Source organism: Chrysemys picta, chromosome 3 (genome assembly GCF_011386835.1).
Source record: "Chrysemys picta bellii isolate R12L10 chromosome 3, ASM1138683v2, whole genome shotgun sequence".
Taxonomy (NCBI): domain Eukaryota; kingdom Metazoa; phylum Chordata; order Testudines; family Emydidae; genus Chrysemys; species Chrysemys picta.
Window position 1 is genome coordinate 165,381,617 of NC_088793.1, and position 16,914 is coordinate 165,398,530.

The 16,914-nt window shown below is 41.4% G+C and overlaps 2 protein-coding genes and 1 long non-coding RNA gene across 8 annotated transcripts in view; 1 reads left to right on the forward strand and 2 right to left on the reverse strand.

The window, feature by feature from the left end:
• LOC135982602 (centromere protein F-like) overlaps positions 1-16,914 on the reverse strand; it is a 402,988-nt gene that overhangs the window by 146,368 nt on the left and 239,706 nt on the right. The gene's annotated exons all lie outside the window — the stretch shown is intronic.
• PTPN14 (protein tyrosine phosphatase non-receptor type 14) overlaps positions 1-16,914 on the reverse strand; it is a 182,574-nt gene that overhangs the window by 80,071 nt on the left and 85,589 nt on the right. For all 4 annotated transcript variants that reach the window (XM_042850214.2, XM_005288723.4, XM_005288722.4 and 1 more), the window contains one exon: positions 11,446-11,615. In XM_042850214.2, coding sequence (XP_042706148.1) covers positions 11,446-11,615 — 170 coding nt within the window. The remainder of the gene's footprint in view (positions 1-11,445; positions 11,616-16,914) is intronic.
• The window catches only part of LOC112058725 (uncharacterized), a 51,006-nt gene that overhangs the window by 1,910 nt on the left and 32,182 nt on the right, over positions 1-16,914 (forward strand). For all 3 annotated transcript variants that reach the window (XR_006174388.2, XR_002887881.3, XR_006174389.2), the window contains exons 2-3: positions 2,079-2,540; positions 13,332-13,417. This is a non-coding gene — a long non-coding RNA (uncharacterized LOC112058725). The remainder of the gene's footprint in view (positions 1-2,078; positions 2,541-13,331; positions 13,418-16,914) is intronic.

The following is a 16,914-nucleotide window of genomic DNA, read 5'->3' on the forward strand; positions in this document are numbered from 1 at the left end:
CATCAGATTATTTTTAAACCAATTAGATTTTTTTAAAACAATACATTTGGGGTTCTTTTTATTTTCCTGTTGGGTTTTGAGCCTTTAAGGTGCACTCGCGTCACATTTTCAAGCTTTTCTTTGCAACCACATTGTCTAGAAATCTGTTACTCTTTATAAAATTAAAATGGAAATTCTCATGGAATTGCATGACTCCAGGAGCTCAGGATTTAACAACTATTGTGAGACACGTGATATCACAAGAGTTGGCAAGACTGTTTCCTACATTAGTGTACAGTAGGTGTAATATACCTGTAAAATTATGTATTCGTATTAACAATGGGCTTGAGTCATTCCTGGGTGGTAGGCCCCAGCTATGCTACTTCAGTCAGGAACATTCTCCCGCAAAGGGGCCGAGAGCCAGCTGCCAAAGCACACAATGTGGGTGGGTTCAGCCCAGGCCATCCACCCTCTCTCACTAGTGAATGTTTCCACCAGCATAGCAAAGGCTGATCTGGCCCCACGTCTTTAAATATCTATGATAAAGATGTATAACTTTAGAATACTAGGAACTCAAAACCTAACCCTTGGGGAAATGCTGCCATTTAACAAGGCACTATACAAACACCCAGCTGATTTTAAAGGTACACAAGTCCCAAGGGGAGCGACATATGCATGAATATGAGACTAAGCCCCCAAACGAAAATGAAGTAATATTTCCTAATGACCAACATGAAAACATTATGCTTCCTAATGCCAGGACATTGCCGTTACAACATTTCTGACCTTCAAAACATAATAACCAGCATTTTTTTCCTGCTTTAAAGTAGCCTGGATCTTAACACTTATATTTACACATTATTCCATGGAATGGTTAAATATGTACTCAACTCCACCCCTGCCACACGCATGAAAACGTACTCGCTTTCCAGGCTAAAAGCATAGTATAATGTTTTAGATTAGATCTGGGTGTCAACGGCTTCTGAGAATATCTGGCACGAAAAGCTCAGCTTTCAATAACCAACACACAGAGAGAACAAGCTCCTCATTCACTGGAGGGAGTCAGCAGGGAGAACTGTTTGCCATCCTCAGCAAATTATTTTATAAACAGGAATTAATGCTGAATCTTAAGTCCTTGAAGAAGCTCTTATTTTTAAGTCCACAAGAGAGTTTACCAGCCATTAAAACATTTCTAGCTAACATAAAAAACGGGGAAAGAATCCCACTGAATGTTGTGAAAGAAAAAAAAACAAGAAAACCCATCACATTATAACAATGTGAAGCACTCATATTTTGCTTGTTTTTTTAAAGGAAAATATTAAAGCCATTTAAACACTGCTTTGTTTACAATAGGAAAGGGCAATAAAGCTGGTGAAAGCTGCAGTAACTATCAGTATTAAAGAAATCCAGTGGTTTAAAAAAAATTGTCACAGAAACACTGAAACAGGGAAAGGAAAATACTTCAGATTATCTAGTCTAATACAGGATTCTTCCCTAAGGTAAATTTCATTGCTTTGTCCACTATGAAAAGTTTCTGCTGCTTCCTTTGGGAGACTGTATTAGAATCCAATCTCATTATTAAGATATTTATGCTGAAGCCTAAATTTTCCTTTTCTTTATTTCCTCACATTGATCCCAAGTACTATAGCAGGAGTAATCCTTCAGGTAAGGCCTATGAGACAATTGCCAAAGTAAGTCTATGTGGAGCCTACTAACAACTTTTATAGTATCTCTTTAACGTGTATGATCATTCAGTTTCCTTGGAGGGAATTACTGAGTGGAGGACAACAGAGTTTAACTAGAGTAAACAGATAAAACTAAGAAGAGGGCATTTAGACTGGAGGTCAGGAAGAAAAAAAAATCTTCCTAACCATGTGATCTATTAGGCTATGAAAGAGTTTCCCCAATAGAGAAGTGATAGATGTCTGACTGCTGGAACTTTTAAAACTAGACATGGCAATCCTGAAAACAGTGAGAAGGAGATGATAGATATGACTTCAGTCATTCTTTTCCATTTCTAATACCTGCTGTTTAGGATAACGCTTATTGTGCTCTTTCGCTATGATCTCTATATCTGAAAATGGTTACTTCTTTTAAAGTTACAATCAGTGGGCCAGACCTGCAGCTGGTGTAAACTGGAACCTCTACCACTGAAGTCAATGGAGCTACAGCAATTGACAATCTGGCCCAGTGCCTTATCAGGTAACACAAAAACAATACACTCTGGAGACCTTCAAAGTTACTTAACTGGACAACAAACAGTTAAAAACAAACAATCTTTTCCCTTAGAGCACTGAAAAGCTACAGAACTGAGACATCAGAATCTAGAGATACCAATGACTAGATGATAACTCCAGACAGGCAAAGTTGTATAGAGCGGATAAAGTCTGCAGTGAAGGAGAAATCAAAGCATGCTCACTTGCTGTATGAGATAACAACCTGCTTCGGAGAGAGGCTGATGCTGCAATGCCAGAAGCTTCCGCAACAGTCCACTGTGAAAATGAGGTGCTCTTAAGAATAACAGGTGCAGCAACATCGTCTGGAGTGAGACTTTCTCTAAGGTGGGACAGATGAGGGATGTCTAACACTCTGCCACTGGTTTGAGACTTAAAATGCCACTTATATATATTAGTGCGGACTTCACCAACTAAATGTAGGATTTGCAAAGCCTCATCAGGCTCTCAATGATTAAGACCTTGGCTGTGAGGGCAGGCGTTTTAAATCTGAATTAACTAGGGTTACCATACGTCCGGATTTTCCCGGACATGTCCAGATTTTTGGTCCTCAATTCCCCGTCTGGGAGGAATTTCCAAAAAGCTGAACATGTCCGGGAAAATAGGGAGGCATGGTAAGGGGACCGCCTCCTCCCTGGGGTTCAACTTTCCCAGCTCCTGCCGCTCTCCCCAGCGCAGCAGCAGCCGGAGCCTGGGAGGAGGCGGCTGTGAGCTGGGATGCTGCCGGCCGGCGCCGCTCGGCCAGGGCTGGAGCCACTCGGCCGGGGCTGGTGGGGCCGGGGGTGCTCGGCTGCCGGCCAGGGCTGGGCCGGAGCCGCTCGGCCGGAACTGGGGCCCGAGCCGAGCCGGAGCCGCTGGGACCGGGGCTGGGGTGCTTGGCCAGCGCCGCTCAGCCAGGGCCGGGCCGGAGCAGCTCAGCCAGGCTGGTAGGGCCGGGGTGCTCGGCTGCTGGCCGGAACTGGGGCCCGAGCCGAGCTGGGCCGGAGCGACCGGGCTGGGGGTGCTTGGCCAGCGCCGCTCGGCCAGGAGCAGCTCGGCCGGGGCCGCTGGGGCCAGGGGTGCTCGGCCGCTGGCTGGCGGGCCCGAGCTGAGCTGGGCTGGAGCGACCAGGGCTGGGGGTGCTCGGCCAGAGCCTCTTGGCTAGCCACCGGAGGGAGCTGCTCGGCCATGGAGGGCGGACTGGGCCGCGTCTCCTCGCACCCCCCCGCCCAGCTCCAGCCCCAGCTTACCTGCTGCCTGCCTGTTTCAGGCTTCCTGCGAACATTTGATTCGTGGGAAGCAGGGGAGGGGGAGGAGCAGGGGGTGGAGCGTTCAGGGGAGGGGGAGGGGTTGGGCGGGGACTTTGGGGGGAGGGGCGGAGTTGGGGCGGGGCCTGGGCAGGGAAGGGGCGGAGCCGGGGCCTCTTGGAGTGTCCTCTCTTTCAGGGGCTCCAATATGGTAACTCTAAATTAACAACTGTGACTTCAGTAGAGTTAACCTAGGTGTACACTGATGTAAGAGAGCTCAGACTCAGGCCTTGTGTATTTAAATCCCTCCTTTCCCCTCCTTGTATCTTTTCTCCCCTCACTGTCAGTTCTTGCATATTTCTCCCAGCCTATCACGCGACAAGATGTTTCATTTCATTTTATTTATTTTACAAATTTACATTTGAAATTATTTGTATATAAAAATTCTGATGATCTTTTACACAACATTAATGTTAAGGATCTTTCTAGGTTTCTTGTTGTTCTTGTAAAATCACAATAAGATACAAGCATGTGGCGCTTCTTTGCCTCATGCCTTACTTCACACCAGAGGTGTGCATTAATCAGCACTGCCATACAGTCTGTCATGTCTCATTACTTCAGGAAAATGCACTCTTGATTATCCTGAATCAATCCTATGGTACAAACCCCATGGTTTTCTTGACATACATATGATGTTCTGAATATCTATTTTGGCCAATGGCATTGCTATATTGCTCAAACCTATTACTCCACTTTGAATTCTGAAGCAGACAGACACTCAGCCACAAGGTACAGATGTGACCAAAATTGAAAAGAAAAGCAGTTTATGTACTGTACCACATTAACAGCTAAAATCGTTCCACATCACTGAGTTTGCCACAAAGAGGGACTGACTGGAATAGAAAAATGTGTTATCCTTATCAAGGCAATTAAAAGCACCATTTAAAAACAACAGTGACTAACGCAAAAACAATCAAACGGTATTTGTATTAAAAATTGTAAAAACAGTAACTACACTCCTCAACATTTGATGACGTTTAACTTTAACTTATCTAAAAAAAACAAAACAAAACAGATTCAAAGAAAACATAAGTTCAAATAGCTGAGATATTTAAGAGAGGGACTTTTCCTCAATGAAAAAAAAAATCAGAAAGGAGAGATTAAAAAAAGAGACCTGATCAAAACAAACTGATCTTGCCAGCAATCTTTTGTTTTTCCCCCTGAATATATTTATGTTCCACATCTAGTCACAACCCAGATTTTCCCCCAGCCCTATTCTCCAGTGAAGTGAAAAGCATCCGTTCATAACAGTCTGTTGCCATGTTAATGGTAACAGCACATTATCAATTCCTCACTTCGTATTTGAAGAAAAATAAAATAGGACGAGAAAGGATGTGAAGAAGAAACCTTTGTTTAAAGCACGAACAGTAAAGCTGGAAGAAAAAAAAGAGGAGGTGGTGAAACATAAGAAGAAATGGATGTAAACTGAGTTAAAAGAGGGTAGTGCTGGGGCCAGTTTTTCAAAAGGCCTCCAAAAACATGCTTGGCAGCCACAAACGCTCCTTTTCCATCTGCAAATACATTCATTTCCAAATTTTGCAGGTGCAATTGTGGCCGTCCCTTTCCAAATTTGGTCCCTGCATAAAAGCTGTACATTGCCTTCCTCAAGGAAAATGCAGAGCTGGCAGTGGGATTCAGATTAGGGGCACAATCCACCATGGTGCTGAGCGACTCCTACAAGATGCAGAGTACTCTGATCTTCCTACACAGACAATAAACCAAATCCTCTAAGGTGCAGCATGCCGCCTGTGAGGTGCTGTATGCTTTCGAACCCCACTGACTGCAATGCGAGGAAAGGTGCTCAGCATCTTGCAGGACTGGGCCCCAGAGGCCCAATTCTGCAAGGGGACAAACACTAATACCACTCAAAACAATGGGCTTAAATTCTACAAGGTACTGAATGCCTCCTGCAAAATGGAATTTTTAAAAAAGGCACTGCAAGATGCACACCACCATGCAAGATCATGCCTGAAGATTGGAATGATCTAGGGACTAAAAATGCAATCTCCACACTTCTCCTGGAATTGTCTGCAGTGAGTGGGCACTGACTGACACTTGTTCAGAAAACAGTATTACACCCATGTGAGAAGCAGCCATGAGAGCATGTGGGGTCTGTTTGCAGAACAACAGTACAATGAGAACAAGTTGGTTTGCTCTAGACATTATACAAAGGCTTATTTTTAAGCACAAATGGTTGGAAGGGTGCCTCCTCTGAGTTAACAGCAAATAAAAGGCAGATTTATAATTTCTAATCTATGCAAATATCTACTCTGCAGGGCATCACAAAGACTGCTTTATCAGACCCCATGCAAATCCAAGGCGCTTTAAATATCCAAAGCAGACACAGCATCTCCACCTGTGATGGCTGGTAACTCGGAGAACAGCTGGATGACTGGAAAAGTTGTTGTTTAACTAGCCTGTAATCGAAATAGTGCCTGCCATGAATAAATCTTTTGCTAATGTGCCAAGACCCCTACTCCCAACCCAATTACTTTTGCTATAGTAGCCATTAAGGGCAGATAGTTTGAGAAATCCTAGAAAAATCTGTGGATAAACCAGGTAGCAAAACTATGTGAACACTTAAATAATAAAACTGCCACTGATGACGCAGCAAAAAGAGCCTGCACTTATATTAGACTCTGCTATGAATTTCTAAACTGGAAAGGAACTTTTACCAAAAATTTCTTGGTGTAGTTTTCTGCCACCATGGACTTTCTGTTATCTTACTCACTCATCCAATGATGAGTTATCATGATGTGCATTTATAAAGGCAACCATCACCATAGTTCATGGGCTCACTTCACGTGATTTAGATGAAGAGTCAATATCATCTTCCCAAATATAGGGCCCTGTTTAGGTGACTAATAAGTTGATCTGTAGTCAGTTTATTACTAATTCTCCTCTCTAGGCAAGGCAGGGTTTCAGGAGTCTCTACCCCACCCTGCGGATCCCAGTCCTTTTTAACTGATGGACAATTGTTATGTTAAAAGGCGTAACAGCCTTCCTATATCATTCCACGGCGTTAAGCTGAATTTGCCCCCCCCCCCCCACCCCCGGGTAGGATTTCCAGAAGCGCTCAGTGTTGGCCTAACTCTGCTCCCATTGAAGTCAATGGTAAAACTCCTCAATTATGCCACTGCTGAGTGCTTCTTAAAATCCAACCAGTAAATGTCTGGTCAGCTGTGCCATCTTGGGTGGACCAGCGGGAGCGTAATACTGACAGTGGCAATTTGTTCCCATCTCCCCTAACTTTCACCCACCTAGCTGGGAACTATTTCCCAATTTCCTCTTAAATCCTAACATTTCTCCCCTTTGATCTTGCCTGCTCCTTAGTCACAGTTACTGGATGCTGATGTGCAACTGAGTTGTCGCTATCTGGAGGTGTTAGATGGAGTCAAGCTCATTTTATCTTTAAAGTGACAGAATTTACATTTCTGGGGTATAGTTTCCTCTCACCAGTGTTTTCACAATGTATGGAGTACTGTCATATCAGAGTCCATGTGTCACAGGGAGAGTGCAGGAGAGCACACAGCCAATTGGACATCTTACCTTCCCTCCACCCACACAGCCCAAAGGCCAAGGATGATTCCCCCCCTCTTCCATACCACAAGGAGTGGGATCTGGGCTCTTGGTTGTCCCTTCACTCCTGGAAGTCGGGAGGGGCATTTGGCTCATAAACCACTGCAGAACCACACTTCCTAATCTTATAGAGCAGGGGCAGAGAAAACTGTGTCAGTAAACGAAATGCCTGGAATTTTGAATATTTGTGGACTATGTGTATATTTGTTGCCCTGAACACTTTATATAACAATCCAGGACTATTAATCAAAGCCAGGAATTCCAGGCCCTGCAGTTAGTTGAAAGCCTAGCTTAAGAGAGCAGTTATAGATCACACTCTAAACATGACCAGGCTTAGGCTTAGACATATTTCAAGCAAGAGCAAAATTCCTGAAGTAAGGTGCTCACCACCAGCAAGGCTCTCTCATTGGCTTCACAGGCAGTAACATTTTTGGTTTGTTTTTGGTAGTTTTGCACCTTTAAATGGAGTGTTTGATCAGAAGAAGATACTCGAAAAAAATCAAATTCCAATTAATACAATTTGTAATTAACAGGCCAGATACAAGGTTGCTGCTAGCATACACTAAGGAGCAGTACTTCCAGGAAGGGGAGCTCTGGGAACTCCATCAGGAGGCCCACAGCCAGCCAATACACCCTCAAATATGGAAGATGGCCTAGCACTGATCCTATGGAGCACTGGCTAAAGTTAAAGCTGCCTCTCCTAGAAATAGGGTAGTCAAATCCCCATCATGGGGAGCAGCTGCCTCACGTGGAGCAGTGGTCGTATGAAGTTCTCTGTTTGTCTGTGGGTTGTTGTCATTACTTTAAGTTTGACTATTCTCCATAACCATTCGGTTATTCAAGATTTGTCAGAAATTATTAGACTCTTTGCCTAGCTAGTCTTCTCCCAACTGATCTTTGATGCTTCAGACAGATATCCTCCACTTCCCATGGAGGAAGGGGGAATTCTTCCTGATCCCCACAAGTGAGCATCCCATGCCCTGAAAAACGAAATTTCTTGTCCTTATCTGGATTTGCTTAGCTAAACATTAGGTACAATAAGATTTTCCAGCTCCTTGATACCTAGGAGCAATTTTGCCTTGACAGACCACTGTAGAATGATGTAGGGGGTCGTGTTTCCTTTTTTTTATTCTAAATTTACTGCCCTTTAATTTCCACAGGCTCTTTGTTCTCCTAACAAGTAACATAATAGAAAGACAGAAGCCACCTATTTCCACTGTATCCTCCATAATTTTAATGCCTTTATAAATATAATATAATGTACCAGAGATCCATTAGTGAGTTACTATGTTCACTGTAGCCACTTAATGAGAAAAACTGTCAACCACAGCTTAAAGCACAAAATGTAATTATAGGAATCCACAGCCACTCAAACCTGCAGTACTCGCAAGTACAACAGAGGTTTAAAAGGCCTCAATTACCTTCCCAAAAAAATTACTTACAGCAAGACCATCAAATGCCTAACACACCTGTGCATGGTAGTTTCTCTTCTCCTCTGTGAGAGCTACCAGCACTGCAGGTCACAGCATCCAAGGATATGTCTACACTACAGTAAAACATCTGCAGCTGGCCTGCGTCTGCTGACTTGGCCTCTCAGGGCTATATAATTGCAGTGTAGATGTTCGGGCTCAGATTGGAGCTCCTCCCTGGGCTCAGGGATCCTGTGAGATGGGAGGGTCACAGAGCCCAGGCTCCAACTTGAGCCCAAACATCTACACTGCAATTTTATAGCCATGCAGCCAAAGCTTGAGGCAGCTGACATGGGCCCATTGCAGGGTTTTTTTACTACAGTGTAGACATATCCCATGGGCCACTATTGCCCCTTCCACCCAGGTGGGCAGGCCGGCGTGAAGAAAAGACAGTGCCTTAAGTCTGTCCCTCAATGTGTACACTAAGAGGAATGAGACCTGCTGAAGGGCTGGCATGAGTTTCTTCCCCCCTACCCTGAAGCAAGTGGGGAACCAGGGAATAAATTAGGACTGAGTCACAATTCACTCTCTAGGCAACCTCTTATCCAGGGCAGATTTTATCGTCAGTCTAGTCACCAATTTGGCAGGAAGATCTGTCAGAGTCTAAATTTCCAATGGTGAAAGGACAGGGTGGCAAAGATGTTCCTTTTAAAACTAGGGCTGTCAAACGATTAAAAAAATTAATCGCGATTAATTGCAGTTTTAATTGCACTGTCAATAATAGAATATCATTTAAATATTTTTGGATGTTTTCTACAATTTCAAATATATTGATTTCAATTACAACACAGAATGCGAAGTGCACAGTGCTCACTTTGTATTATTTTTAATAATCTTAGTCATGAAAGTCCATTACAGGTAGGACCCCATAAATGTAAACAAACTTGTTCGCCTTAGCGATTGGCTGAACAAGAAGTAGGACTGAGTGTACTTGTAGGCACTAAAGTTTTATTTTTGAGTGCAGTTATGTAACCCCCCCCCAAAAAAATCTACATTTGCAAATTGCACTTTCATGATAAAGAGATTGCACTACAGTATTTATATGAGGTGAGTTGAAAAATACTATTTCTTTTGTTTATCTTTATTACAATGCAAATATCTGTAACCAAGAATAATACAAAGTGAGCACTGTACACTTCACATTCTGTGTTGTAACTGAAATCAATATATTTGAAAATGTAGAAAATCATCCAAAAATATTTATAATAATTTAAATTGGTATTCTATTATTGTTTAACTGTGTTCTTAAAATGGCAATTAATCAAGATTAATTTGTTTTGAGTTAATCGCTTGAGTTAACTGCAATTGACAGCCCTATTTAAAACTAAAAAACCTCCCAAATTAAATCCACCACTCCCCTGACAAGAAAGAAATCCCCAATTTTCATGTAGAACTTATGTAAAACTCAGTGGTTTACGTGCCCCCTTCACTCACTTGCTCTACAAAAGCTAGCCACGGTTTCCTGAATTTTGCTTTCATCATGGTGGAAAGTGACGCATAAATAGTGAACTTATATAAAATAAGGTTTGAAATTAAAAACAAAAAAACGTTAATTGCAATCCTGTCATGAACTGCAGGAGGAGAAAGAAAATCATAAGAAAGAAAAATATGTCTAGAAAACAAAACTAAGATTTATTTACAGCAGAAGTTATTAAAGAATATAAAGTAGAAACCAAAAATGTAAACAGATGTTATGTGTGTAAGGCTTGTAGAAGAACACATGAAAGCACATGAAGATCTGGCAACTATATTACCCTTCCAACTGATCCAGACACAGAGGTGAAATGGGGACAGACACATGGATAGAGTTGAAGCAGCAGACTGCAACTTTTATTACTCAAACACAAGGGAGGGGCGTGACCCATACTCTCCTATACCAGACATTTAAGTGGTTCCACTGCAGGAGTTAGGGGGCTCCTACCATATAATCCATAATTCGGGGTAGGCTCTCCTCAGCCAATTCCCCAGGACTCAGCTTGCTCTGAGTCTTAGCCCCTCCCCCCTGATGAGGGGGTCAGAGGATGCCAAAAAGTAAGGACTTTGTCCCATAAGAGCCACAAGATCTGACCCTATGCCATGAGCCCAAGGCCCATCAGCAAAATCCCAGGTCTTTTTCCTCTGGGCCCATTCATTGTACCCTTTTAACTGCACTGGAAACCAGCAGTAAATTGTTACAAATTAACAACTCTACCAAGTACATCAGTTAGGTACTAAGCGCATTCCTACTTAATCCACTGTGACTCCAAGATGCTGAAAAGAAGGCAAAAATGCTCCCTGGGTTTCTGCCAATTGGCCCTGTGAAAGATAAAATTCCTTCATGATCCCCAAACAGGCGACAGGTTAGACTCACAGCATCTGCCAGGCCAGATTCCCATTTCTAGTTCAGGGTGGGTAGGGCAGGCTTCTGGAATGGAGCCCAAAGAGGCTCTGCACTGCCTATGCTCCATGTTAAATTCCTGGAGCTGGGCTAGGCAGATCAGTGCCCCTCTCCATCAATGGGCGCCAGAGATCCAACGGACAGGGAGGAGCTACGTGGAGCCCCTCAGTGAGTGTCTTCCTCCCTCGCTGCTGGGGCTGTCCCTCTTCGCAGCTGGCCCCATCAAGTTCCCCTGCCAGTTGATGCAGGCAGGTAGCATTTTTATCTCCTGTTTTTAATGTGTATTTTATCATCTTGTTTTTGCAGAACACTAGCTGATGCAACACACAGAGTAAATCTTTTCAAATGGATATGCCAACTGGTCCTTTCTCTCACTGGTTTTACTTGGAACTGGACAGGAAGGGAACAAAATAAATGACACAAAATCTTAAAAATCAAAACCAAAAAGAGTAATTGTCCATTCATACCCAGGTATGCCACAGATTTACTATTAACAGCACAACCAGAAGGAATTCACATACCTTGTGACCTCCTGCTGCAGTCGGGACACATTGGGCACATAGAACATTACCCCAAAGAAAAGCAAAGGCTCATTGGCAAATTTGTCCAGCTGTTTCTTCAGAGGTTTTTCCAGTTCTACCCATCGTGCTTGCTGGCTCTTGCTGAGAAACCAAAGGCCAAAGTAGTGTGTCTAGATAAAGAAGTAAAATAGAGACAGTTTATTTTCTGAGCCAGTTTACCAAGCCCACACACAACTGAGATCATAAATACAAATAAGAATGGAAGGCAATAGTGTGTCAATTTTCCCAACCCAGATGCAAGGCCAAAGTAGTCTTTTGCTTTCTCTTTTACTTCTTAGGACTAATTTGAAGAAGATGTCAAATAATTTTTGAAATACAGTGTACATCACAATGCAGGATCAGTGCTTTTCACTATAGCAGTCGTGTTAGTCTGTATCCGCAAAAAGAACAGGAGTGCTTGTGGCACCTTAGAGACTAACAAACTTGTTAGTCTCTAAGGTGCCACAAGTACTCCTGTTCTTTTTGCTTTTCACTACTGTCTATACAGGGTTGAACGTTAATGATAGGTCTACTCAGCAATTAAATACCCACAGCTGGCCTGTGTCAGCTGACTCAGGCTCACAGGGATTGGGCTGTGAGGCTGTAAAACTGCGGTGTAGATATGCATCTGTTGCAGAGAAAATAGATGCCAACTGCTAAGTTGAAAAATACCTCTTCTATAGGAGGGTTTTGAGAGGGGTGTGGTGGTAGGGTCCCCCCCCCCCCCCCCCCATCTAGCACAATGAGATACAAAGAATCTACACATGGAACTTTAGGATTAAAGTAAAAGATTTTATACACATTAAGACTTTTTTCATGAAGTTTTGAAAGGTCTCGAATTCTTTCTGTATCAATATGAAAACACATTATAACAGCTCAATTTTCCCCCCCAAAACAAATGTTTTCTGGCCAGCTCTAGTACTAATAAGCCCTTAAAGTGTGATGTTGGCATGTGTTAGAAATCATTGATATTTCTGCATGTATATCCACTGTCTAAGAAACACATGTACATTCCAAGAAATTCCATGTCATGTATATAAGCCTGGTGCCATGTGGAACATAAGGCAATTTTTAGAAAACTCTGGAAGAAAACTGTACCAACTTTTTTTTCACTACGGCTCTTTGTATGTGTGTGAAAGGTACCAGACTGAATTCTAGCAACATGTTCTCTTTCTATCCACAAAATGGGTACACCCGGGGTAGTGCCATCGCAAACTTCCCCTCACAGTACCACTTTGAAGTACAGTTCATTGCAAGTGCTGCTTCAGTCACTACTGGCCTCTTTGCTGAAACAGTCTACAGTGTTGCAATTTCTGCTAGTTGTGGCTGTGGTTTTTTTATGTGGATACTTGTCCAATGAAAACTGGTGATCTGTGTGAAATGAGCTATTTATCTTCACCCAAAGAGCCATCAGAGGGTACCAACTTTTGGGAATGATATATCTGGGCTTGTTCTGAATCATTTGCCTAGAGATGAAAGGCACTCTATTACGTGACAATACCCAGAAGGCAGAGTCTCCGTACTTGTGAATTATAAACCTTGCTATACAGGAGGTCACTAATCTTCAGGTTGTTTAATTCCTTTAGCATTATAAAATATTTGAAAGTGTCAAGAATTAATGCCTCAGTGAACTTTCTTTTCTTTTAAGTCAGGTAGCTGAGATTCAGTTAATTGGTACAGCTTTTTTATGAGTCATTTATCACATACATAGAAAACTAGTCTGTGCACTCACAAGTGTATCCAGCCTTTCAGTTTGTGACTTACTTCTCCTCCCTTATAGCATTTAGCATATCACTTCTTCTACATTCCATAAATGCCCACTGTACTTTCCACCTTTTCTTCCACAGGTCATTATTCAATTATCTGAGATGCATACTGCCCTTGGACTGCCTGTTACATCTACCAGAACATGCCAGAAGTTTAGAAGTCAGAGGTGAATTCACTTCATTTTCCTTGGAAAGTTTAAAGTAGTTCAAAATGTTTGGTTTTATTTTTTTCTTAGTTTTTATTCCCAGGGTAAAATGACTTCTGCTGTTCAAAGCCTCTTATTCACAGTATTTATATATTTTTTCCTAGCCTTTGAATAACAGATGTAAACTTTAGACTACAAATAATCTTGGTTATTTGGGTGATTTTTAAGATCGCTGACATTGGAAATCCAAGATGACACAGATTACTGCAAGCCCTTTAATAACTTGAAAGTTCAGTACAGTATCTTCAGTAAGGCCTGTGTCATTTCATGTTGAATGTGAACTAGTTAGTTTCAAGAGTTCATGTATTAAAAGATTTCTTCTGAAAGGTGGTAAAATTACTATACTTTATTCTACTCCCACACATTCCTTTTCCTTGCAATCTCTCCTCTCCTCCCACCTGCAACTAAATCTAATCTAACCTAGCAATGAATTAGTAAGGAAGGAACATTCATTTGATGATTACATATATGGAATGATTATGTAGCAGGAAATTAGTTTTAACTGTGTGATTATTATTTTTTTAAGTTTATACTTTGGGATGCATTGTTGCCTCTAAATGTTTTATTCTGCCCATTCCTTTAAAATATTGATGGAAATTCTACACTGATTTTAAACAAAACAGGGACTGTTTGCCTCACCTTACCAAACAACTGTAAAGAGTAGGGCAGAAGTCACAATTTTCAAACACCCTTGCCTATAATATGCATCGTATTATACATTTTTATTTAAATACACCTTTTCATCAGAATTTGAGGTGGTTGGAATTTTTCTTTAAATAAAAAGTTGCAAAAAGTTCCAACATTTTCAACATTGTTTCCATTTTACAGGGTTTAATATACTTTTTAATATATTTCATATATTTTTATTGAAATTTTTATCAAAGACTTTATTGAAATGTTTAGTTTTACTTTAAACTGGGTACCAGTATAACCCTTCCTCCTATTGTTCTACTAATGTACCTCAACCCTGACGTGGAGGGACCCCAACTATAGGGATGAAAGGGCAGAACATTTCAATATCTGTTCAGTTGTTGGCCTCTTAGAATCATAGGGTTAAAAGAGACCGCAAGGGTCATATAGTCTAGCCCCCTACCAACATGCAGGATATGTTGTGTCTAAACCATCCAAGACAGATGGCTATCCAGCCTCCTTTGTGAAAACCTCCAGTGAAGGAGATTCTACAACTTTCCTAGGCAGTCTGTTCCACTGTCCTACTGTTCTTACAGTTGGGAAGTTTTCACTGAGGACATGTCTACCCAGGGACACAACAAAGGTGAGCCAAATTAACTGAAGGTGTGAAGTTAAAGTGCATTAATGCACTTTACATGGTGGGTTCAAAGATATAATAATCAATTCATTAAAAATGAACAATGAGACCTTTATTAATACAAAACTTTGTTGTAAAGGCTTAAAAATCCCACAACTTTCAGTTTAATAAATGTTTGCTATACAGTAGTACCTCAGAGTTACAAACACCTTGGGAATGCATGGAGGTTGTTTGTAACTCTGAAACGTTTGTAACTCTGAACAAAACCTTATAGTTGTTCTTTCAAAAGTTTACAACTGAACACTGACTTAATATAGCTTTGAAACTTTACTATGCAGAAGAAAAATGCTGCTTTCCCTTTATTTTTTTAATAGTTTACTTTTAACACAGTACTGTACTGTATTTGCCTTTTTTTTTTCCCCGTCTCTGTGGCTGCCTGATTGCAAATGAAGTGTGTGGTTGACTGGTCGGTTCCGAACGCTAAACTTCTACTGTAACCTTCAGTCTATAATAGAGACGTCCCTACTCATTTGTCAGACACCATGGTGGGAATGCCTGGAGGAGAAAGACTAATAACACCTATTGAAGTAATTAACTTAAATCAAAGGACTCTAGTGACTCAACACTTATTGGTATATTCAGCTATAAAGCCAAGTATAAATTGAACTTTAAGCAAGAGGAAGAGTCCCTGCTGCTTTAGCCATAAAGCATCAGCATACCTCTAATAGAAGAGTTCCCCCTAATTCCATGCTAGGATATCAGTTCAATACTGATTTAGAGGGGAGATCACCACTTACTACAGCTGCTTGTTCTTGGAAGGTTCTCCCATTCATGTACTGATTGGGTATAATCCTGTTTAGTCTGAGACTGAGACAAGTCAGACACATTTGAGGCAGTAGGACTGCAGAATGCAGGACTTCCTGTTATGTCCAGCCAGTACTTGGATGGGAACTCTTCAGAAAAAAGCCCAGAGTACTGTAGTAAGAGGTGCTGATGATTCAGTAAGTAGCACTCTTCCCTCTGCCTTGGTACTGAACCAGTGATCCATGTGAAGTTCTGTGGCACCATATGGTGCTAGAGGTGCCATTTTTCTTACACCCAACCCCATTATGTCTGGCTACTGAGAGTAGCATAATATCAAGGTAAAGTTTGCAGTGCATGCTTAATATCAACCAACTAATCTATTAATCAGTAAAAAAGTGCATTATTGATTTACATATCCTTAACCAAAATAAAAAAGAAACAGTTTCATAGCCAGCTAGCACAGCAAAATTCTTCTGTAATAGCTAATACAGATACTCCTCTCCAATAAAAGAACTGGTGTAAGTCCTATTATGCTAAATTCCTTTCCTGCTGTGTGTGTGTGTGTTTGTGGAAGATGATATAATGCTAAAAGTACAAAAAAATTAAGGCCTACAAGGCTTACATAAAACGTTATCTTATTACAACTGATAACTGTCAACAACTCAAAATGAATCAGGTCTTCAAGCTGATGCTTACTAGAAAGGATTCAAGCTGATTTTATAGTAGTTACATGGCTACATTTTCAGCTGACCTATACTTGACTCCTGACTCAGTCAGGGAAAGAACTGTATTCCCTGGAGATCAAATAAAAATATGCATAACCCATTAAATTCTGTTTTTCAGTCATGTGTGGTATAGTGATTGACAGCTCTTCCACAACAACACACATAGTCAACTCAAGCAAATTGAGTTTTGTTTTTAACAAAATATTTTCCTTACACGTCAGCCTGACTGAAAGGTGTGTTTATTTCTGATCCTGATGGTACAATTTACAAAACACCTGGAAGTTATATAACAGGAGAACTAGTACAAGTATATCAAATTAAAAACACAATTACGGTTTATTTTTAATAGAGTCTTTCATACAATTAACATCACTAGACACCCCAAGGTCTAAAATAGTGATTTTTAGTTAGACACAAAAATATACAATTTTACAAAAGAGATTAAAGCAGGATTACAAAAACTATCTAGATAAAGGCAAGGTGAGGGTAAGACTCAGGGTTAGTGAGAGAGAAGAGAGGCAATTTTCAGGGAGGAGACATTGTGCAGAGTTGGTGCAGGACAAGAAACAAGACTGCTCTTTGGCCTAAACTTTCCCCATGCCTAGCCTGAGACACTGCATCTTGATGCATGGAGGTTCTGTTAAGGCTTAGAAGGCTTGCCC